At 37.7% G+C, this 24,608-nt stretch overlaps 1 protein-coding gene across 2 annotated transcripts in view; it reads right to left on the reverse strand.

The window, feature by feature from the left end:
- DHX36 (DEAH-box helicase 36) overlaps window positions 1-18,833 on the reverse strand; it is a gene marked incomplete at its 5' end in the record, with an annotated part of 49,905 nt that extends 31,072 nt beyond the window's left edge. For both annotated transcript variants that reach the window (XM_079705056.1, XM_079705055.1), the window contains 5 exons: window positions 809-979; window positions 2,371-2,409; window positions 4,170-4,401; window positions 5,170-5,294; window positions 18,582-18,833. In XM_079705056.1, coding sequence (XP_079561182.1) covers window positions 809-979; window positions 2,371-2,409; window positions 4,170-4,401; window positions 5,170-5,294; window positions 18,582-18,833 — 819 coding nt within the window. The remainder of the gene's footprint in view (window positions 1-808; window positions 980-2,370; window positions 2,410-4,169; window positions 4,402-5,169; window positions 5,295-18,581) is intronic.
- Window positions 18,834-24,608: the final 5,775 nt, after the last annotated feature.

Here is a 24,608-nt window from a genome sequence, read left to right on the forward strand (position 1 = left end):
AGTTTAAAACGTATATAGTAGCTCCTACAAAACAATGCTGTAATTGGTAATGCAGTTCCTGACCAGATTCTGTATTGAATGACTTAGAGATGTAATAAATAGTACTATCATAAAACCAAATACAACCATAAATCTTCATAATTTAAATTTACACACAGAATTACATAACACTGAAATAAATGTACTATACACACTGAATGTTGTAAGAAACCCCAAACATTTTTAAAGAACATATAACTCATATATTTAACTAGGTCATCTAACTAAAACAAACAAAAAATGTTATTTGTAATAAACATGTACTTATACCTGCTTCATGATAAACCTGAAACAATGCCTTATTTTCTTTATGATAAATTCCCTCTTACTGACTTGCATTGAAAAGTCAGAAATACAGCTACCACCACTCAGTGTACTTATATACTGAAAAAAACAATCAGAGAGAGCCGAAAACAGTATTGAATGAATCAAGGAGTAAAATGTAAAGCATCTAATGATGCAGATTATTTGAGGCTCCTAATCAATTCTATAAACATTATCAATTTTTTGTTCCTTTAGTTTTATACTGAAAATTGTCTGGATTTTTAATTTATCTTGAACTCCTAAACATCTATTATCACTAACAGAGAGAGGTCAATTTTGGGGGCTTTACTGCCAAATACTTGTTAACCAAATTTTGCTTTTATAGCAACATATCTTAAACCTAATAAAAAATCACCCCAACCTTCAAAATCAGTAACTTCTAACAGGACTACATAGGAGAATGGAGAACAAAGTGGGGAATTTTAAAAAGTGAGGGATTACTTACTGAAATGGCACTAATTCTTCTTGGCTGAGTACAAACTATCCTGCATGCAGATCCTTTTCCTCTTTCAATGTAGTTATCCAAAATGAACTGAGTAACTTGAGTGGTTTTTCCACAACCAGTTTCACCACTTACTACTGTTACCTGATGGTTATCGATCATATTTACCAATTCCTATTTCAAAAGGGAAAATAAGTGAAGGACATCACATGTTGACTAAGTCTGAAAAGATAGTTACCAAAATCCTACTGAACTGAAGGTAACTGTTTTTAACAAGCATATTAATACTTTAAAAATTCTGTTATATGCAATGCTGGCAGTTTGGATATCTGGATCTACCAGTTTTCAAGAGATAAGAAGCACCAAATTATAAAAAGAACAGAGCCATGGCTCTGTTAATGAAAAACACACTGACAAGAACAAGAAGAGACAGGTTATAAATCCATACATAAGAATTAACATAAATTAAAAAGAATGGTGACATGTGGGGCTACTGAGTAAAAGGCAAATCCCCTGATACCTAAAAAATTACTAGGAACATTAAGGATTTATATCATAAATCATAAATATGGCTTTGTCTGCAGGACAAGTTTTGTATACTGTTTTCAAGAACAAGGAAGAGTATAATTTAAGACGATTCCCTTTCAAATAATTAAAATAAAGACAAGTTTTAAATACCTAAATCAAATGACTAAAATTCAGATATCTGGAAAACTGCCTACTTGGGAAAGATCTTCTTTCTTAGAAGGTTTAGATAAACACGAGTATTTTTAAAGTAATATTCACCATACTAACAAAACCATCCCACTACTTCAAAGGGGTGTCATGAGGTATCTTTATCTATGAAACAATCTAACATGAAAACCCACCGCTTAAAAATTTCTTATCTATTCTACCACCTCATATATATCAGAACAAGTTCCAAGTTTGAACACTGAAATTACAGGTGGCAAGTACTGAGAAGTAGAATGTGATTCATTCATTCAACAAATATTTACTGGGGGTCTATAGAATGTTAGGCACTGTTCTGAGTCAAGAGGTACATAGTGAACAAAACAGACTCTGGCCTCAATAACTTACACTGCTAGGAGGGGAAGATACACATGTCAGGTGGTAGTAAGTGCTATAAAAAGGAAAGAAAAATAAAGGAAGGTTGAGAAATCAGAGAAGGATAGGAGACTATATTATTCTACATAGGGTGATTGTATGAGGAAACATAATAAGTTAATTAAAGCACTGTATTTTCAGCAGTGCCCCAATTTTAATTAAAATATTTGATCTCAAATTAAGAGCAAGGGTTATTTATCCAAAGCAACTTACAAGTGAAAATTCTATTTTTAAACTCATGGACATATAAATATGAGAAAACTTCAGGAAAACTGTTTCAGAACTGGGTCTTTTTTTTTTTTTTTAAGTCCTTCAACAATTCAAAGGAATAAAATGAACTTCCAAGAATATCCTTTAGGGAAAGGTTCATTAATTTATATTTCTTCTTGATATGGAGCTTTAAAAAAATGTATTTAAACATTTTGTAAATCAAATTAAATAGTGTATATTCATTTTACCTTTTGCATTCCATATGAAGGCAGCTTTTCCCTGAAATGCTGAAATTAAAAAAAAAAGTTTTTAATTTTTTTACAAAAGAAATGTAATCAAATTATAAACCTGGTAAATAGAATATATCATAGATATATATGTTAAGAGTGAAAAAGTATTACCTCACAGCTTATGTGAGGTGTCAAGACTTAAAAAAAAAGAATTTTTATAAAAAAGAACTAATGAACTTAGCAATGAGATTATAAGCTGTCTGAGGACAGAGAATGTCTTATTTAGTCTTTGGAAAACACAGCAGAATAACAGGCATCGAGAAAGTGGAAAAATAATGTTTAAAAAAATTTATAACTGAAAGAAAAATATGGCCTATTACCAAGGATTAAAAAGTTGAGCTCTTAAACACACCTAAATTTTAGACTTGGTTTTGTTACGAGCTGTACAACCATACATAGGTCACTTAACCTAAGATTCTTTTTCCTCCTCTGTAACAGACATGCGTAATCTCTTGTACAGGGCTGTTGAGAGGTTCAAATGATGTAGTACATGTGAAGCTTTTACAACAGTGCCTGACCAAAAGGAAGACCACCAGCTGTTTTTGTTTTGCACATTTCTTCTAACTTTCTCTGAACTAGATCAATTACTCATCTTCAATAATATTTGAGTTCTGTCTTCCATACAAAGCAAACAGAGACAGTAGCTAACTCTTCTTGTTCCTAAGGCTATAAGACAACTAAAATATTCTGAATTAATACATCTTGAAATCTCCTGTCCCCAAATCATATTTTCATTCAAAAGGCATCAAAGAGCTACACAATTTGGTCCTGGATAACCTCAGCTGATCTGTTCTAATGAGGATATCCAACCTGCAGTGACAGTCAATAGATCCTTTCTTTCCTACAGAGGATGTGATAATCTGCCTTTCTCAAAAACAGGGCTTCCCTGGTAGCGCAATGGTTGAGAGTCCGCCTGCTGATGTAGGGGATGTAGGGGACACGGGTTCGTGCCCCGGTCCGGGAAGATCCCACATGCCGCGGAGAGGCTGGGCCCGTGAGCCACGGCCACGGAGGCTGCGCGTCCGGGGCCTGTGCTCCGCAACGGGAAAGGCCACAACAGTGAGAGGCCCGCGTACCGCAAAAAAAAAAAAAAAAAAAAAGGCAGTACATATTTGCATATTAAGGACACAGCCTCAGAATTCCCTCAGTATTTTCTCTTAAAAAAAAAGTGAACATTTTATTACATCTCTTTCTAGAATATCCATAAAGCATTCAATTTTATGTTTTAACAGTAAGGGACCTTAAAATATCTTGCCTAGCAGGAAAATAAAATACTGGAAAAACTCAGGAGAATTTCAGAATTTAAAGACACCTCTGTCTTTAAAGTGTTGGTGAACGTAAGCACATCATATAACTTCTGAGGAATTTTAACATCTGTAAAACGAAAGAGTTGGATTAGATGTTTTAAAAGAAGAAACTTTACAATTCTAACCACCCTTGTCTCTCATGACATCTCATTAAAATGGCCTAGAAATGTTAAACTTAAGTGTGATTTTTTTTCATTTGCACTACCATTTCTCAGATATTTCTTCTCTTCACCATATACATAAACTATTGTAGATGAGATAGGCTACTTATGTGTAATTCGATTCCCACTACTTTTCTGCACTATAAGGGGGAAAAATTCCCAGAGGATGGCTTGTTGAGCAATCTCACTGATTTATATCAGGCAACTACCTCTAACCATAAATACACTTTTATCAAGTGTCAGAAGAGATGACAAGTAAAAAATTTTTCCCCATCTTGCTTTCCATTACCTGCATTTCAATATACCGAAGGTCAGTTTTTTTCTTTTGTAAATCTTCCAATAATTGTTGGTCTAAAGTTACATCTGGTTCATTTTCTTGCAAGAGATATTCAGAATCGCGGTCAATATATTTGTCCCTGATTCTAAATGGCCTCTTTTCTTGATTTATCAGTTTTTTTTCCTGATCCTCAACTTTCTTTACTGAGTTTGGTTTGTTCTCAGCAGGAGCTTCAGTCCCATATCTATTTTGACAAAATAAAAAAATTATAAACATTGAATGAAGAGCCACTCAAGCCCTGAAACAAAATAATATATGTTGTTTAATGATTTCAAAGTTATCAAAATCAAAAGCCTTTATTCTTTTCTCTTAGTAGAGCAATTTGAAAATACTTAGATTCTTATAATGAACTCAATTTTTTCCCGCCCTACAAATAAGACACTGCCAGATAGGTTATTCCTTGTGGTAGTTAAAAAAATAAAAATCCACCCAATAGTCATTCCTCCATTGCAAAAACTCACAGTGTTTCTCTTTATCAGGTTTTCTGAGCCATGTTTTATTTCACAACTTCATTTTCCTGCCACCCCTTCTGAGCTATAAATGGGATGCTACATTGCACAGTCCCAGAGAAACTACTCCTAATTTGCCCCTGATGATACAGTTCCTATGATTTTCCTAAAACAGCAGCAATTTAACTTCTTACAGATCTCCTCCACAAGAAAATTCCAGATATACAAAGATGATGGGTAGGAAGAACTAAGTAATAACTTCATCAATATCCTATAGACAATTCCTACCATTCAGATCTCCTGTGAGAATAAATATGCCACCTAAATTTTTAAATATTTCACCAAATTTGCTCAATCTACATAAGAAAAAAGATTACTTTGAGACTAAATTTCACTTATAGAAGAGTCTAAAGATGTTATTTTTATTATCTTTTTTTTCCGGCCAGTGCTCTGAAAGAAGTGGCACTCTTTGTTCATTTTTAAAAGAATACTTTTTGTTTTACCCATGGTCTTCAGGAGCAAACCAGGATATTTGTGCTTCTGAATCTTTATCATTCTTAGCTTGCACAGAATGTAGAAGCTGCACAATTTGTTCTTCTCGACGTTCATCCATATGTACCACAGCTCTCTATTTTGTGCAAAGAAAAAGCATCCTCATCAGCTTGAGAAAGCATGTGCAAAATTATTTGACGACTGAAAAAATAAAGGCAAAGTAACGTGTTCAACAAACATATATAAAAGAAAGTTAAAGTCACCCCACACTTGCTCTCTAGACCCTTTTCTACTATATGTCTATAAAATTAGCTTGACTATTACTGGCAAAGAAATCATATTTATGTCACTTATTAAAACTTTGGTTCCCTTACTTCCTACCCTTACATAATACTAATTGTTACAATCTTTTCCTTATCTTAAATTTTAAAAGATACTCACAATTAAATTTACTAAAACCCAAGTGTTCTGGTAAAAACAAAAGTTAAAAACTGCAAATACTATTTTGGTTGCAATGAGCATTTTAAGAGCATTTAAATCTCTTACATTATGAGGAGGAGTAAAATGGGAAGTAAGACGGCTGAGCTCAGAGGGAATAAATAAAATGATCAGTGCTCGTGAAAATAATATTTCAAACGATGCAGTTACCTCAGAGAATGAGATTTACTTAAAGAGACACCAGAGAAAATATGAGTTAGATTGTTTTCTTAGTATAGAATACATGGAAGAGAAAATATGAGTTACACTGTACACAGTAAGAATAAGAACTTTTAAAGACTGCCCTTTTATAATTGCAAATTATGATTAGCTAAATTATAAGTAAACACAGTAGGTAAAAAAGAAGAGTGCATAGATTTTTTTTCCCCAGGTGTCCACACAGGAAAGATGGCCAAGTTATTGAATGAAAAAAGCCAGATACAGAAAACATGTGCAATGGGATGTTGCTTTCACTACTATTAATTTTTTAAAAGGTTATTCGCTTTTCATATTCTATGCCTTTTGCAGTATTTCTTCCAGATATAATTCTGGCACATAGTACATACGCCAGAGAAGTCTATCAAATGAATGGATGAATCTAGCTTTTCGAATGAGCATATATGACTTTTGTGTTAAACCATTTTCCTCTTTAAAGAAGTAAAACACACATAAAAAGAATACACGGAGGAGAGGGGATTAAGAGCGCTGCTGAAAGGAGCTCCAGAGACAGATGCGAGCCGCAGCTAACAGCGTGGACCCCAGAGACGGGCATGAGACACTAAGGCTGCTGTTGCCGCCACCAAGAAGCCTGTATGCGAGCACAGGTCACTCTCCACACATCCCTTCCGGGGAGCTTGTGCAGCCCGCCACTGCCAGGGTCCCGGGATCCAGTGACAACTTCTCCAGGAGAACGCACGGCGTGCCTCAGGCTGGTACAACGTCACGCTGGCCTCTGCCGCCGCAGGCTCGCCGCGCATCGTGCCCCTCCCTCCCTCCCCCCTGGCCTGAGTGAGCCAGAGCCCCCGAATCAGCGGCTCCTTTAAACCCGTCCTGTCTGAGCGAAGAACAGACACCCTCAGGCGACCTACACGCAGAGGCCAAATCCAAAGCTGAGCCCTGGGAGCTGTGCGAACAAAGAAGAGAAAGGAAAATCTCCCCCAACAGCCTCAGGAGCAGTGGATTAAATCTCCACACTCAACTTGATGTACCCTGCATCTATGGAATACCTGAATAGACAACGAATCATCCCAAACTGAGGAGGTGGACTTTGAGAGGAAGATTTATTATTTTCTCCCCTTTTCCTCGTTTTGTGAGTGTGTATGATGTGTATGCTTGTGTGTGAGATTGTCTGTATAGCTTTGCTTTCACCATTTGTCCTAGGGTTCTATCTGTCCGTTTTTTTGTTTTTTACTTAAAAAAATTTTTTTTAGTAATTCTTTTTTATTTTAATAACTTTATTTTATCGTACTTTATTTTATTTTCTTTTATCCTCTTTTTTTCTTTCTTTCTACTTTCTCTCCCTTTTATTCTGAGTCATGTGGATGAAAGGCTCTTGGTGCTGCAGCCAGGAGTCAGTGCTGTGCCTCTGAGGTGGGAGAGCCAACTTCAGGACACTGGTCCACAAGGGACCTCCCAGCTCCACGTAATATCAAACGGCGAAGATCTCCATCTCAACACCAGCACCCAGCTCCACTCAACAACCAGCAAGCTACAGTGCTGGACACCCTATGCCAAACAACTAGCAAGACAGGAACACAACCCCACCCATTAGCAGAGAGGCTGCCTAAAATGATAATAAGGCCACAGACACCCCAGAACACACCACCAGACGTGGACCTGCCCACCAGAAAGACAAGATCGAGCCTCATCCACGAGAACACAGGCACTAGTCCCCTCCAACAGGAAGCCTACACAACTCACTGAACCAACTATAGCCACTGGGGACAGACACCAAAAACAACGGGAACTACGAACCTGCAGCCTGCAAAAAGGAGACCCCAAGCACAGTAAGATAAGCAAAATGAGAAGACAGAAAAACACACAGCAGATGAAGGAGCAAGCTAAACACCCACCAGACCTAACAAATGAAGAGGAAATAGGCAGTCTACCTGAAAAAGAATTCAGAATAATGATAGTAAAGAGGACCCAAAATCTTGGAAATACAATAGAGAAAAATGCAAGAAAGATTTAACAAGGACCTAGAAGAACTAAAGATGAAACAAGCAACGATGAACAACACAATAAATGAAATTAAAAATACTCTAGAAGGGATCAATAGCAGAATAACTGAGGCAGAAGAACGGATAAGTGACCTGAAAGATAAAATAGTGGAAATAACTACTGCAGAGCAGAATAAAGAAAAAAGAATGAAAAGAACTGAGGACAGTCTCAGAGACATCTGGGACAACATTAAACGCACCAACATTCGAATTATAGGGGTTCCAGAAGAAGAAGAGAAAAAGAAAGGGACTGAGAAAATATCTGAAGAGATTATAGTTGAAAACCTCCCTAATATGGGAAATGAAATAGTTAATCAAGTCCAGGAAGCACAGAGAGTCCCACACAGTATATACCAAAGGAGAAACACACCAAGACACATATTAATCAAACTGCCAAAAATTAAATACAAACAAAACATATTAAAAGCAGCAAGGGAAAAACAACACACAAGGGAATCCCCATAAGGTTAACAGCTGATCTTTCAGCAGAACCTCTGCAAGCCAGAAGGGAGTGGCAGACATATTTAAAGTGATGAAGGAGAAAAACCTACAACCAAGATTACTCTACCCAGCAAGGATCTCATTCAGATTCGATGGAGAAATTAAAACCTTTACAGACAAGCAAAAGCTGAGAGAGTTCAGCACCACCAAACCAACTTTACAACAAATGCTAAAGGAACTTCTCTAGGCAAGAAACACAAGAGAAGGAAAAGACGTACAATAACAAACCCAAAACAATTAAGAAAATGGGAATAGGAACATACATATCGATAATTACCTTAAATGTAAATGGATTAAATGCTCCCACCAAAAGACACAGACTGGCTGAATGGATACAAAAACAAGACCCATATATATGCTGTCTACAAGAGACCCACTTCAGACCTAGAGACACATACAGACTGAAAGTGAGGGGATGGAAAAAGATATCCCATGCAAATGGAAACCAAAAGAAAGCTGGAGTAGCAATTCTCGTATCAGACAAAATAGACTTTAAAACAAAGACAATTACAAGAGACAAAGAAGGACACTACATAATCATCAAGGAATCGATCTAAGAAGAAGAGAAAACAATTGTAAATATTTATGCACCAAACATAGGAGCACCTCAATACATAAGGCAAATACTAACAACCATAAAAGGGGAAATCGACAGTAACACATTCATAGTAGGGGACTTTAACACCCCACTCTCACCAACGGACAGATCATCCAAAATGAAAATAAATAAGGAAACACAAGCTTTAAATGATACATTAAACAAGATGGACTTAATTGATATTTATAAGATATTCCATCCAAAAACAACAGAATACACATTTTTCTCAAGTGCTCATGGAACATTCTCCAGAATAGATCATATCTTGGGTCACAAATCAAGCCTTGGTAAATTTAAGAAAAGTGAAATTGTATCAGGTATCTTTTCCGACCACAACACTATGAGACTAGATATCAATTACAGGAAAAGAGCTGTAAAAAATACAAACACATGGAGGCTAAACAATACACTACTTAATAACGAAGTGATCACTGAAGAAATCAAAGAGGAAATCAAAAAATACCTAGAAACAAATGACAATGGAGACACAACGACCCAAAACCTATGGGATGCAGCAAAAGCAGTTCTAAGAGGGAAGTTTATAGCAATACAATCCTACCTTACGAAACAGGAAACATTCAAATAAACAACCTAACCTTGCATCTAAAGCAATTAGAGAAAGAAGAACAAAAAACCCCCAAAGTTAGTAGAAGGAAAGAAATCATAAAGATCAGATCAGAAATAAATGAAAAAGAAATGAAGGAAACGATAGCAAAGATCAATAAAACTAAAAGCTGCTTCTTTGAGAAGATAAAGAAAATTGATAAACCCTTAGCCAGACTCATCAAGAAAAAAAGGGAGAAGACTCAAATCAATAGAATTAGAAATTAAAAAGGAGAAGTAACAACTGACACTGCAGAAATACAAAAGATCATGAGATTACTACAAGCAACTCTATGCCAATAAAATGGACAACGTGGAAGAAATGGACAAATTCTTAGAAATGCACAACCTGCCAAGACTGAATCAGGAAGAAACAGAAAATATGAACAGACCAATCACAAGCACTGAAATGGAAACTGTGATTAAAAATCTTCCAACAAACAAAAACCCAGCACCAGATGGCTTCACAGGCGAATTCTATCAAACATTTAGAGAAGAGCTAACACCTATCCTTCTCAAATTCTTCCAAAATATAGAAGACGGAGGAACACTCCCAAACTCATTCTACGAGGCCACCATAATCCTGATACCAAAACCAAACAAAGATGTCACAAAGAAAGAAAACTACAGGCCAATATCACTGATGAACACAGATGCAAAAATCTTCAACAAAATACTAGCAAACAGAATCCAACAGCACATTAGGAGGATCATACACCATGATCAAGTGGGGTTTATTCCAGGAATGCAAGGATTCTTCAATATACGCCAGTCAATCAATGTGATACACCATATTAACAAATTGAAGGAGAAAAACCATATGGTCATCTCAATAGATGCAAAGAAAGCTTTCGACAAAATTCAACACCCATTTATGATACAAACCCTGCAGAAAGTAGGCACAGAGGGAACTTTCCTCAACATAATAAAGGCCATATATGACAAACCCACAGCCAACATTGTCCTCAATGGTGAAAACCTGAAAGCATTTCCACTAGGATCAGGAACAAGACAAGGTTGCCTACTCTCACCACTATTATTCAACATAGTTTTGGAAGTTTTAGCCACAGCAATCAGAGGAAAAGGAAATAAAAGGAATCCAAATCGGAAGAGAAGTAAAGCTGTCACTGTTTGCAGATGACATGATACTATACATAAAGAATCCTACAGATGCTACCAGAAAACTACTAGAGCTACTCAATGAATTTGGTAAAGTAGCAAGATACAAAATTAATGCACAGAAATCTCTGGCATTCCGATACACTAATGATGAAAAACCTGAAAGTGAAATCAAGAAAAGACTCTCATTTACCACTGCAATAAAAAGAATAAAATATCTAGGAATAAACCTACCTAAGGAGACAAAAGACCTGTATGCAGAAAAGTATAAGACACTGATGAAAGAAATTAAAGATGATACAAATAGATGGAGAGATATACCATGTTCTTGGATTGAAAGAATCAACATTGTGAAAATGACTCTACTACCCAAAGCAATCTACAGATTCAATGCAATCCCTATCAAACTACCACTGGCATTTTTCACAGAAGTAGAACAAAAAATTTCACAATTTGTATGGAAACACAAAAGACCCCGAATAGCCAAAGCAATCTTGAGAACGAAAAACGGAGCTGGAGGAATCAGGCTCCCTGACTTCAGACTCTACTACAAAGCTACAGTAATCCAGACAGTATGGTACTGGCACAAAAACAGAAATACAGATCAATGGAACAGGATAGAAAGCCCAGAGATAAAGCCACACACATATGGTCACCTTATCATTGATAAAGGAGGCAGGAATGTACAGTGGAGAAAGGACAGCCTCTTCAATAAGTGGTGCTGGGAAAACTGGACAGGTACACATAAAAGTATGAGATTAGATCACTCCCTAACACCATACACAAAAATAAGCTCAAAATGGATTAAAGACCTAAATGTAAGGCCAGAAACTATCAAACTCTTAGAGGAAAACATAGGCAGAACACTCTATGACATAAATCACAGCAAGATCCTTTTGGACCCACCTCCTAGAGAAATGGAAATAAAAACAAAAATAAAGAAATGGGACCTAATGAAACTGCAAAGCTTTTGCACAGCAAAGGAAACCATAAACAAGATGAAAAGACAATGCTGAGAATGGGAGAAAATATTTGCAAATGAAGCAACTGCCAAAGGATTAGTCTCCAAAATTTACAAGCAGCTCATGCAGCTCAGTATCAAAAAAACAAACAACCCAATCCAAAAATGGGCAGAAGAGCTAAACAGACATTTCTCCAAAGAAGATACACAGATTGCCAACAAACATATGGAAGAATGCTCAACATCATTAATCATTAGAGAAATGCAAATCAAAACTACAATGAGGTATCACCTCACACCACTCAGAATGGCCATCATCAAAAAATCTAGAAACAATAAATGCTGGAGAGGGTGTGGAGAAAAGGGAACCCTCTTGCACTGTTGGTGGGAATGTACATTGATACAGCCACTATGGAGAACAGTATGGAGGTTCCTTAAAAAACTAAATATAGAACTACCGTACGACCCAGCACAATCCCACTACTGGGCACATACCCTGAGAAAACCATAACTCAAAAAGAATCATGTACCACAATGTTCATTGCAGCTCTATTTACAACAGCCAGGACATGGAAGCAATCTAAATGTCCACAGACAGATGAATGGATAAAGAAGATGTGGCACCTATATACGATGGAATATTACTCAGCCATAAAAAGAAACGAAACTGAGTTATTTGTAGTGAGGTGGATGGACCTAGAGTCTGTCATACAGAGTGAAGTAAGTCAGAAAGAGAAAAACAAATACCGTATGCTAACACATATATACGGAATCTAAAGAAAAAAAATGGTTCTGAAGAACCTAGGGACAGGACAGGAATAAAGACGCAGATGTAGAGAATGGACTTGAAGACATGAGGAGGGGGAAGGGTAAGCTGGGATGAAGTGAGAGGGTGGCATGGACTTATATATACTACCAAATGTAAAATAGCTAGCTAGTGGGAAGCAGCCACACGGCACAGAGAGATCAGCTGGGTGCTTTGTGACCACCTAGAGGGATGGGATAGGGAGGGTGGGAGGGAGACACCAGAGGGAGGAGATATGGGGATATATGTAAATGTATAGCCGATTCACTATGTTATAAAGTAGAAAGTAACACAGCAGTGTAAAGCAATTATACTCCAATAAAGAGGTTAAAAAAAAGAAAGAGAAAACCAAATATCGTATATTAACGCATATATGTGGAACCTAGTAAAACGGTACAGATGAACCAGTTTGCAGGGCAGAAATAGAGACACAGATGTGGAGAACACACGCACAGACACCAAGGGGGGAAAGTGGCAGGGGTGGTGGTGGTGGTGGTGGGATGAATTGGGAGATTGGGATTGACATATACACACTAATATGTATAAAATAATAAGAATCTGCTGTATAAAAAATAAATTTCAAAAATTCAAAAAATAAAGTCCCAATTTTTTTGCTTTTTAATAATTGTACTAAATAGAATCTTTTTAAAATGGTTAATAAATTAGACGAATGTATCTTTTCTCCGTGGTATAGAATATGCCCTCTCTACTAGGAGTGGAAGTTTGCACCTGGTTTCTCCTGGACTCTATCCTATGCACCTTTACCTCTGCCAATTTTAATCTGTAATAATTTGCTGTTAAGAACAGCTACTGTGAGTACACCAGCTTTTCAGAGATTTGTGACTCCTTCCAGTAAATTTCAGGACCTGAGGGTGGTCTTGGGGACCCCCAACACAGAGGATCATTATTAGAACATTTTTGCCCTATGCTTTAAATTCTGTAGGTCTTCAGTACGTATTAACATTTACTGCTCTGTGTACTTACATAAGATAGTTATTGATTACTATGTTTTTTCTTGGCCCTTAGAAATTTAAGAATCCTCAGCAATACTTTGATTAAAGCCTCCTCTGAAAAGGAAGCCCCAGGACATAAAGTCATCCTTAAGCACAAGTTCCTTAATTTTTACACCCTTTCCAAACACCTCAAGGGTTCATAGCCATAGTTTCTTTCATTCACTTTCAAAACGGCAAAGATTAAGTAATTTAAGACCGATTGCTTTCCCAATGAAACTCAATCACACTAACGCATTTCTTCAACCAGAGAACTTCACATTTTGAAGCTTTTACCTCTACTAGCAGAACAAAGTTCTCCTCCTCACCTTGTTAAATGAATTTTAGATATCCAGAAAAAGGTGGGATGACTGAAAAATGAAATAGCCCCTGAAAATTTTATACTTTTTAATAAAAACATAATATACACTCAAAAAAATTATTTTCAACGTGATTCTCTGCCCAATGAGCCTCCAAAGGCTGTGGGCAGTGAAGTTAGGAATGCTGAAATTCCAAACCTGGATCTAGCCTGATTCTCTGTAGGTTATCTCCCTCCTAACCTTCTTCCAGTTCCATCATCCTTCACTTTACCTCACCCCCTGCCTGAAGAATCTCAGAATCTCAGACACACATTTTATGGTTCACGACTCTTTTATTTTATCAAGCCATTTGATTTTTTTATTATTTCCCCCCCTTTTGGACATCTTCAAATATTCTTTCTGCTTCTAACTGGAAATTCCTAGCAAAGGAGACCCTCAATTATATCCAGCGAATTGTCTTTTCTCATCAGCTTCTAATTATCTGTAACTGCTTCAAACTTTCTCCATTCTCTGTAACACACCGACACCACTTTCCTGTTCACCCTCGACATTTTACACACGATATTTCATAAAGAAAACAAAACCCAAAGGAAAAGTCCTCAATCGTTTGAGGACTCAATCCAAACCCAAACCCACCCGTATCAGAACCCATCCTTCGCTCTTTTCTTTCCTGTTAAAATGGAATAGGAATACATTTTCCTAGTTAAAGTTAATCTCTCCACTTAAGCCCTGCAGCCTTCCTTCCACCTCCTCAGGGCTATCTCCGATTAAGATTTATCCTCCTTTCCTAGATCTCTTTCTCTCTAGTAGTCTTTAGGCTGTACATCAATATTCTGGTTTGCTTCTTTACAGATATAAGGCAGAACTGCATTTCCCATGGCCATGTGAATGGGAATTTCTAGGAATCAGGGGCGATTTACTGTATCCCTCCCTGCTGCCACCAAAAACAGTTATGCTCCAGATGGGTGGGAGGCTATGTGGACCTCATTCTCATGAGAACTCTAGCGAACTCCAACGGTCAAGTAATGGGAGCAGAAAACAAACCTTTGTTGTTATAAGCCATTAAGATCTGCGGGCTGTCTACTACGACTGCATGATAATTTAGTCTTCTCTGATATATTTACTTTTCCTCTCCATTGGCTCCTTACCATCAGTCCGTGAACTAGAACACAGTCAAATCTCTTCACTTTTAAAACAATAAAAACAAAAATCCTGTCCTGAATTCTCCCACCCCTACTTTTCCTCCTCCTTCTCACAGAACTGCCTGGAGGTACCCCCATTTCTTCCTCTCTCCTTCTCTAGCCACTCCAGTGCAATCTGGTTTTTACTTCCACCACTCTACAAAAAGGGCTCTCATCAAGGTTACCAATTACCCTGTTGCTAAATCCAAGACACTCTGAACTCTCACCTCACTTGGTATCAGTGCAGTGTTTGCCACTATTGATTACTTTCTCTTTTTCATATACTCTTTTCTCCCTAATCTACACTCCTGGATTCCAAACCAACATCCATCTCCTTATTTTTCTCTTCTCTGGCTGTTCCTTCCTAGATTCTTTCAAGCTTCTCTTCCTCGGCCCATACTTTAAATGTTCTCGTTCTACATTGTACAGCCCGAGTGTTCTGCAGACCAGCAGTACTGACATCATCCGGGAGCCTGTGAGAAAAGGTGACTCTCTGGAGCCACCCCAGTTCTACATTTCTACAAGATGCCAGGTGATTCAGGTTTGAGAAGCAATGGTCTACAGAGTTCAGGCCTGCACCCACTCCTTTTCTCATTCACTTCTATATTACAACTACTATCCATAGGCCCATAAACTGTCAAATACTCACCTGCAGTCTAGATTTCTCTAGGCATCAGGTCCACACAGCCTCTAACTTGTATGCCCTATAATATCACACTCAGTGTGCTTAAGCTGAGTCCATCGTCCTCCTCCATCAAGCCAGTTCTTTATATAGTAATTAGCGTCATCCATTCACACCTGCCTTCCCCTTCCCTCAAAATCATTTTGAGTCTACCTCCTAAAAATCACTTTAAGCTGTCCGCTTCCCTCCATCTCCACTAGCAATATCCTAATTCAAGCTGTCATTTCTCACCTTAATTACTGCAAGAGCTACTTAACTGGTCTCTCGGTCCCAGGACTGCCTCTTTTTCAATCCATTCTTTATGCTGCTACCTAGGGTGAATTTAAACACAAATCCAATCATTTAATGTTTTGCTTGAAACGCTTTAATGACTTGCCAGAGTTCTTAAGGGAAAGAATTTCAAAGCCCTGCTTATTTTCTAGTCCAGGAGCTTTCATACTGCAATCTGTAAAATTAAAGGATCATGACCAGTATTAATTTTTAAAAAAGGCAGAAAGGTACAAACAAGAAGAACAAAAGCCCCAGGGCAATGTACAGGTAATTAAACATTATTTTATGAAACTTTTTGTTCACTTACATATGTGTGTGCACTGGGTCACAAATTAAAATATATCCCTTTTTGTGGGAAACGGTCAAAAGTGTAAAAGCCACTGCTCTACCCCCTTCTCAGTTCCTTGCACGTGGTCTTCCTGACCTCTAGGTTGTGGCACATGTTGCTGCCTCGGCCTAAAAATCCCTTTCCAAGCCCCCAAATCACAAACACAGACATACTTTGCTATCTTTCAAGTTTCAGCTTAAGGGTTACCTCTTCTGGGAAATCTTCTAGGCTCTTCCTAATTTGAGTTAGGGGATAAGCCCACATCCTCCTTATTATAATTCTTTAACATTGTATTCTAACTGCCCTATAGTGCCTAACACACCACAATTTCTGTAAGATAGGGACTATATCTAGCTTATAAACACAGTACCTATGATACTGTTTCAAATATATTAGATCCTAAAAAATATCTGTTGAAAGAATAAGTGTGCATCCTTAGAATGCAGTCACTTTGTAAACACAGGTATTACTTAAAAAGTAAAAGCTATGGAAATTCTGACTGGAAAGCGATCACAAAGGGCTGAACGTGATCAAAGAAAGAGGTAGGATGAGCCAATTACTGAAATATGATCATATTTAGTAGAGAAAATGGAGACATACATTTTAGAGAATGATATGAGAACTATAATAAAAAAGCAAAAATAAAAGTATCATTACAAAAGCTTTCATTACATCTTGGGAACATAGGCTCAGAAAGATAAGTACATAGAGGGAACCCTGATATGTAGAAGCTAAATAGCCAGGATTCCTGGAAAACATGTTAGGATGCACTGCAACATGAGACTGAGACAGAACTCACTTGGCTTTCAAATTGTGAGCTACAGAATTAGATGATCTAAGGCTCTACAAAAGACAGACTTAACGGGGAGTAGAAATAGGAGACCAGTTAAGAGCCATGGACAGACAACAAAATAGTGGCTTGATCTATGGTAACTGCTGTGGAGATAAGTAGTTAGATTTGAGATATATTAAGAAGGAAGAGAAAAGAGACTTGCTGAAATGAAAGAGAAGAATCAAAAATAAATCTCATTTTGGCCTTGGCAAGTGAATAAATGGTAGTGACTTTTACTAAAATGGAGAAGGTGTGGGGAGGTGGTGGAAATCAAGGGTTTAATTAATAATGACCCACTGCACAACTGGTTTCAGATGGAAATAATAATGAAGAATTTTTCCTGATTTACTTAACGTTTTGTCTGTTTAGTTCTTACTTTTCCCAACTAAACTGTAAGCTCCTTGAATATCATACTTCTTCAGACCCCCATAGCAACATGCATAAAATCTTGTGTGAAAAAAGGGGTAAATAAAATTTGATAAAGAGTTCTTAGGAAGTTACTCTGCACTAATCATTCAATTATTCTTCCAATTTCAAGATGATTTAGATGTGCCTCCCTTTAAAAAAAAAAGTTTGCTCAATGAACAAGTTAATTTTTAGTTATTGAAGAAATATATATATTTTTAAAGAAGAATTTAAGTTGTGAAGATAAATAGATAACGCCCCCCCAAGTCAACAAAAATGACATGGATAAAAGAAATGATTTAAAAACAGAAGCCTAAATGGTGATTCAATTACACTCTGTATCTAATATGAAAGATGCTTTTAAAGTCAGTAAAAAGCTTTTATAAAGCTTATATTAAGAAAACTTCGGTTTAATCACATATATAATTATTAGAACAGGCCACTCAGGGAACTTTAATGTTTCCTTTACTACAAGTCTTCAGGATACAAATCAAATGGACAATTACCAACCTGAAGACAAGGGACTAAGCCAAATCATCTCTTGAAATTTCTTCCACTTCTAGGATCCTAGGTTTCCTTCTCAAAGAGGAGCTGCTAATCAGCAGAAACCTCCGTAGCCCAACGTAAAAACAAAAAACCTGTGTTTGTGCCTATTTTAATACTAAGTGGAAGTTGGAGTACTCTTCTGAAGGATCTACAAAAATAGTGCTTGATAGTTTTTGTTCCGCGCAAACCAGTGTCTAATATATAAAGCCGTAATTTTAGAGCTCATCAGGCAAAGAACTTAAAGTGACATTAATTTTACTAGGGGAAAGAGTAGCCAGATATACTATGACAGCGACACCCCCAAAAAGTTAATTTCGGATGGACCCTGAATTTAACATTTGTTTTGTCCCCAGTTCTCACGTCTTTTAAGCAAAGTATACACTCGCATAAATCCCAACTGCTTCAGGTCAGATGCGCATGGCTAACGTTCACCGCTATAATATCCACTACTGGAAGCTTCAACACTTACTTGCACTTCACAAAGCACATGCACCAGTTAAAAAACCGAAAAGGAAAGAAAGGGGTCGAAGGATGGAAAAGAAAACCTGTCCGGTTTCATCCCCCTCCACTACCGAGTCTCAGATTACCTCCTGCCTCTCCGCTTCCTTGTTCTTCTGGCCTTGTTTCTTCGCGTACCACAAGCCGATTTCGCGGCCTTTCAGGTGCCCGGGATGTCGGCCTCGGCCGCCTCGACCACCCCCTCCTCCGCCGCCGCCGCCGCCGCCACCTCCGGAGCCTCGATTCCCTCCGTGGGCCCCTCCATAGCTTCCTCCGTAACCCCCGCCGGAGCTGCGGGGCCCGCCATCGCGGGCCCAGTTCTGAGGGTAGTCATAACTCATTGTCCCCGCAGGCCAAAACTCGTGAGAACCTGCAACCACTGGAAATGGCGACCGGGCGCGGAAGCGGGTGCGCGTCCACTTCCGTTTTGCTTCCGGCGCCCAGTTCAAGAGGGAGGGACGTTGAGCGTCACAAGCAGACGTTTCCGGTGACGTCACGGGCCGTCGGCTCTGGAGGTTCTCGGGTTGGATCAGGTGAAATCTTTGCTGTGCCCTCAATTGTTTACCTTTGTACCTTTGGAGGCAGAGCCAGCAGGAGGCTCACAGGTTTTCTTTCCCGACGCCCAGCATGTGAAGGAAACGGGTTTTGGGTTTTACTTTATTTGTCTCGGTAAAATCCGGAGTTTGCTTCCCAGTAGACCCTGTAAACGTCGGTTGGCACAGTAAAAGAACCTGTGGATCGAATGCTTTGTCTCCTAAAGTCCTTAAAAAAAATGAAATGAATTCCTTATTTTTTCCTTTTTTTTAAACTAGTGGTTATGTCATGAAAACAGCCTAGCATCTGTTTCAAATCTATAATTAAGTATAAAAATGTACCTGCCTCTTTTAAATGGTTATCATCATTTACCACCTTTATCCAAAGGCATAAGATAAGCCTGTCTACCCAAATTCAGTGCAAAGCACTTAGGCAATTTAAATAAAACAGCAGCTGAAGATTCCTATGTTCATGTGAAGCCGTCTATTGTTGATTAGCACAGGCTATTCTTGTATACTCAAGTGGCTGCTCCACATGGGCTTGCAGGTTTACCAGGGAATATCTAGTTCATTTACACATGTGACTGATTTAAAGGTGCTGGGAATGCTCACTGAACAAGAGAAGATTGGCATCAGCTTTTATTTGCTTACAGTCTTGAGGAAAAGATAAAGGCTAAAGAAATGTGTGTTGTGAGTTAAGGAAGGAAAATGCCATATGAAGGGTTCCAGAATGCATCTCTGTGGCAGAAAAATTATTTTGAGCAGAGGCATTTGAGTTCCTGAAATTGCTTATTGCCTAAAAACAGAGCCTCCCAAAAGAACTCAGAAGAACTCTATTGCCATAAATCCCTTCCTTGGGAGAGGAACCAGGGAAGATTGACTTTTATCATTGGGAGACTGCAAATCAGCACCACACCTAAAAAGACATTATAACAAAACCAACATATTTTCCATCTATTCTCATAAGAGCTCATTTATCTTTCCTAAAAGTCATTTGTTTTCCCATAAATACCATTCTCCTCCTTCCTTCCCTTCCCTAAAAGATGGTATATAAGCCCCAAGTTCTAACCACTGCCTTGAGTCACATTTTTCTGTGAACTCCCATAGATATGTGATTATATCTGTTTTAGCGCTTGCTAATCCGTTTGTGTCAGTGTAGTCTGCAAGTCTCCAAGAACTAAACATGGGAGGGTAGAGGAAAAAGTACCCCTTCGCAACAGCCATGAGATGTTACAGCAAAAAGAATTTAATTTTGGAGTCAGGTTAGTTCTTTCTAAGGTATAAGAGGGTAAGCAGTGACTGAGATAAGTAGACTTTAGCCAAACTGATGGGGAGGAAAGAGATTATTACAGGTGGAGGGAATGATGTGCGTGAAGAAAGATGATAAAATGTTGGGGAGTGGGAAAATTCCACACTGAAACTTAAGAGACTGGTGGTGAAGGCCAAAGGGATAGAAAGGAGCCTGACCATAAAAGATCTTACATGCCACAAAAAGAACAATAATACATTTTAAGTAGGGGAGTGATTACTTTGACTGCTTTGAGTAGAAAGGAATGGAGGAGGCAAGAGTGGATGTAGAGAGACTAGTTAACAGGCTGTGGTGTAGGGGAGACAAAATGAGATGACAGAGCAAGATAGAATATGGGAAGGACTGGAATTGAGTTACTAGGAAAAATAATTGTCAAGATTTAATGATTCACTGGAGGTAGAGAATTAGAGGAAAGGGTCAGATGGCTCCCAAGTTTAAGATTTGAAAGATGACCTAATGGAAAGGTACCATATCCTGAGATATGAGGAACATAGGATGAGGAAGATTTTGGGGGGGGTTGGGGGAGGGTTGAGTTAATGTGTATAATTAACACTTGTAGAGTTTGAGGTGCCTGTAAACATACAAATTGAGATGTCTAGAAAGCAGTTGGTTATATGAGTTAAAGATGCAGAGAGAGGAGACTGAGATTATACATTTTGGGAGTTCTGGCAAATATTAACATTATAGGAATAAATAGTTCCAATAAATGTACCCATTGGGCATGCCTGATACGACAAGTATGTGAACTGTTCAGTGAGAAAGACTGGGTAGTCATACTGGAGATGGTAGGGACAAAATGAGAAGGAAATAGTGTGGATTGTTTGAATGTTTTAAAAGACACCAGAGCTTGCTCTGTCTTCCCTCTGAAGAAAGGCCATGTGAGGACAGAGGCTGTCTACAAGCCAAGAAGAGAGCTCTTACCAGGAACCAAATCAGTCAACACTTTGATCTTGGACTTGTGTCTCTGATGAAATGTTACTTTAATCAGTGAAGCCTTTCCTCACTAAAATAGTTGAAAAAGCACTCCTTCTGTCATTATCCCTTTAGTCTAATTTTTCTTCTTTTCATTTTTATTATCTCTGGTGTCTATTTTCTGTCAAAATACTTAGCATTACCTGAGATGTATACATACACATATACATATACATATATATGTATATATATTACATATGTGTAGTGAAGAACTTAATCCTATCCAAAGAGAGAGCTGGCCTTTGCCCTTCTGAGGAGGTAATCTCTAAACCCTTGGAATGTTATGCCTGATAGGAGTGACTTTGTTTGTTTGGAGGCCTTGGACCAGCCAGACAGTAACAGTATGTTTTAGGGTGGAGGCTTTGAGTTATTCATTCCATATAAGCTTGACCTTCTGAGGAGCTGGATACTGAGATCACTCTTATGAGCAGTCAACCATGCTTACCCTACTCCTACCATGATGAAGCCCCATTAAAGACTGGACATCGGGCTTCCCTGGTGGCGCAGTGGTTGGGAGTCTGCCTGCCGGTGCGGGGGACACGGGTTCGGGCCCTGGTCTGGGAAGATCCCACATGCCGCCGAGTGACTGGGCCCGTGAGCCACAACTGCTGAGCCTGCGCGTCTGGAGCCTGTGCTCCGCAACAAGAGAGGCCGTGATAATGAGAGGCCCACGTACCGCGATGAAGAGTGGCCCCCGCTTGCCGCAACTAGAGAAAGCCCTCACACAGAAACGAAGACCCAACACAGCCAAAAATAAATAAATACATAAATAAATAAAATTAAAAAAATAAAAATAAAAAAATAAAGACTGGACATCAAGACTTGTTCCTTGTTGGCAATACTCCATGCGTTTTGTCACACATTGATGCTAGGGAAGTGCTGCTGTTCCTGACTCCACAGGGAGAGGAAAACAGAAGCTCCACACTTAGGCCTTTTTTCTGGATTCTGCTGTATGTGCTTCTCGTGGCTGATTTTGATCCATATCCTTTCCTTGTAATATACCATAACTGAGAGTATACAACTTTCAAGGAATTCTGTGAGTTCTTCTAGTGAATTATTAAAATTGATAGTGGCTTAGGGAACACCCTGAACTTGCACGTAGTGTCAGAAGTGAGGGGAGTCTCGTGTGGACTGTGTGCTCACAGTCCATTCACAGTGTATATGTTTGTTTTGGTTTTGTTTGCAGTTATAATCCTGTGTACCTAGAACTATTTTTAGCATGAAATAGGCATTCATTAAATATTATGATGAGTACACGAATGAAAGTAGCTGAATAGTATAAGAAATTAAGAGAAAATCTATTTTTGAAATCCAATACTACAGAACTATGTTGAGAAAAAGCTTCCACGTAATGCATAACCAAGCCTTTTTTTAAAAAATTATATTCTAAGTAATACTGTGATATTCGCTGTCTTCAAAATGGTTGCCTCTGTCAGTCATAATTCTTGGAAGTCTTTGGGATTATGTAATACGTGTTTATATTCTGGGAAATCTTAGGGATTATGTCTTTTCAGTTTATAAAAGTCACCACCAGATGGTGATATTTTTATTAGGTAAGTAGTTTTTGTTTTCAGATACATCAATTTATAGAGAAAAGAGATAAACTATATGAAATAGAGCATTTATTAATAATAAGAACAATATAACAATGCAAAGGTAAGATATTTAAATATAGCACAAAATATCTATAAGGGTATGTCCTATACCAGAATGCATTTTTACAATTGTAATCACATTAAAGAGAAAGTAGACTTTATACTCGTGTAGCTGAACCATCCCCTCTCTTAATAGGGATTGGTAGGAGCTCTTCATGCTTAGGCATAGCCCCCTGTAGATTTTTCTTGTAGATCCACTACTGTTGCCTTGAAGTTTGAACTGTTACAGGTTAGTAATGTGATGCCAAAGTCTGTGGCTTTACGGTAAATAATCCTGGTATTGTATGAATACGTCTGAACTTTTAAGTGTATCCATTATACAGTTAATTCAACAACCAAGGACAGTTAAATGGGGATACAATATCCTAGGTTTTTTGTTTGTTTGTTTGTTTGTTTTTCAATTCCCCCAGCATAGGCCCAAGTCCAGTGAAAAGAAAATGGAACAGAGGAGAGAAAATGGGTATTACTGTCTTCCAATCCAATTCTGTATTCTTTAAATCTTGTTTTTCATCATCTCCTCTCCACTCAAAGCGCTGTGCAGTTATAAAGGATTTGTCTTTATTATTTTGTTCAGTTTTATTATGATTCTGTTTCTAATTTCCTTGCTGCCAGAAATTATACTTTAAGCAGCAAAATCACTTTTCTCTTTTATAAAATTATACATCTAAATTTAATGTATCAAAACCTATCTTTTACAAAGCATTATTAGAATATTCAATTCAACTTTTGCTTTTATAACAGACATTTAATGCTGTTGATTTATAACATCAGATTGATCTGGCCATTTGTCGTTAAATTAACCCTCAGGTTTGGAGATAAAAAGTATTATCTTAAGTTAAATGTATTTGTAATGAGAATACATCTGAATTTGAATTTATATGTTATGCATTCTTTGAGGCTTTCTTTACAAACATGACTAATGGCATTACATTTGCTTCCCAAGTTTAGATAATGATATATTGCGAAGTTAGGTGGAAGATAGGGAAAGTCCACTGAGATAATTATTTTGAAAATAACTTCTTGGTAGCAAAATAATCATCTGAAGATAAAACAGTCTGAAAGCCCATGTCAAGAAATTTAGAATTCTGATTCAATATAATGAAATAGAAAGCAGAATAAATCATTTAAAAAATAATTCACTCAGTCTGTAAATAATAACTAAGATATGTGAGTTGAGAGTGTACAAAGTTTAAAACGTAAAATGTCAACTCAATAACTTTGGAAAATAAACATTTAGGTAATACATTTAATATATGTTTACAGAAAGATCAGAATAAAGCAATTTGAGGAAAAATCACTTACTAATTTTTTTTTTGAAATATACGTTACTAATATTCTGACAAGGTGATATCTGCATTTTTGCAATGTAACATATTTAAAATTAATCTTGATATGTATACCTCACAATCACTTAATAAAGTATATTGAATTGTTTCTTTGCTTGAGATACACATATCTTTGGGAAGGAAATGAAAAAGCACCTAAACTTAGAAGAATGTGTGAACTAAAATTTTCTTCACCACTCTTGACGTGGTGAAGAGTGGTGAAGAAGGTTTGCCATATCTGTTGCTTTAGAAACAGATACTTTTGTTTGGACTTAGAGGATTTTCCTTCTGCTCTGCCCAGAAGTTTTTTAGTCTACTTGGG

The sequence above is a fragment of the Hyperoodon ampullatus genome (genome assembly GCF_949752795.1).
Source record: "Hyperoodon ampullatus genome assembly, chromosome: 5".
Lineage (NCBI taxonomy): Eukaryota > Metazoa > Chordata > Mammalia > Artiodactyla > Ziphiidae > Hyperoodon > Hyperoodon ampullatus.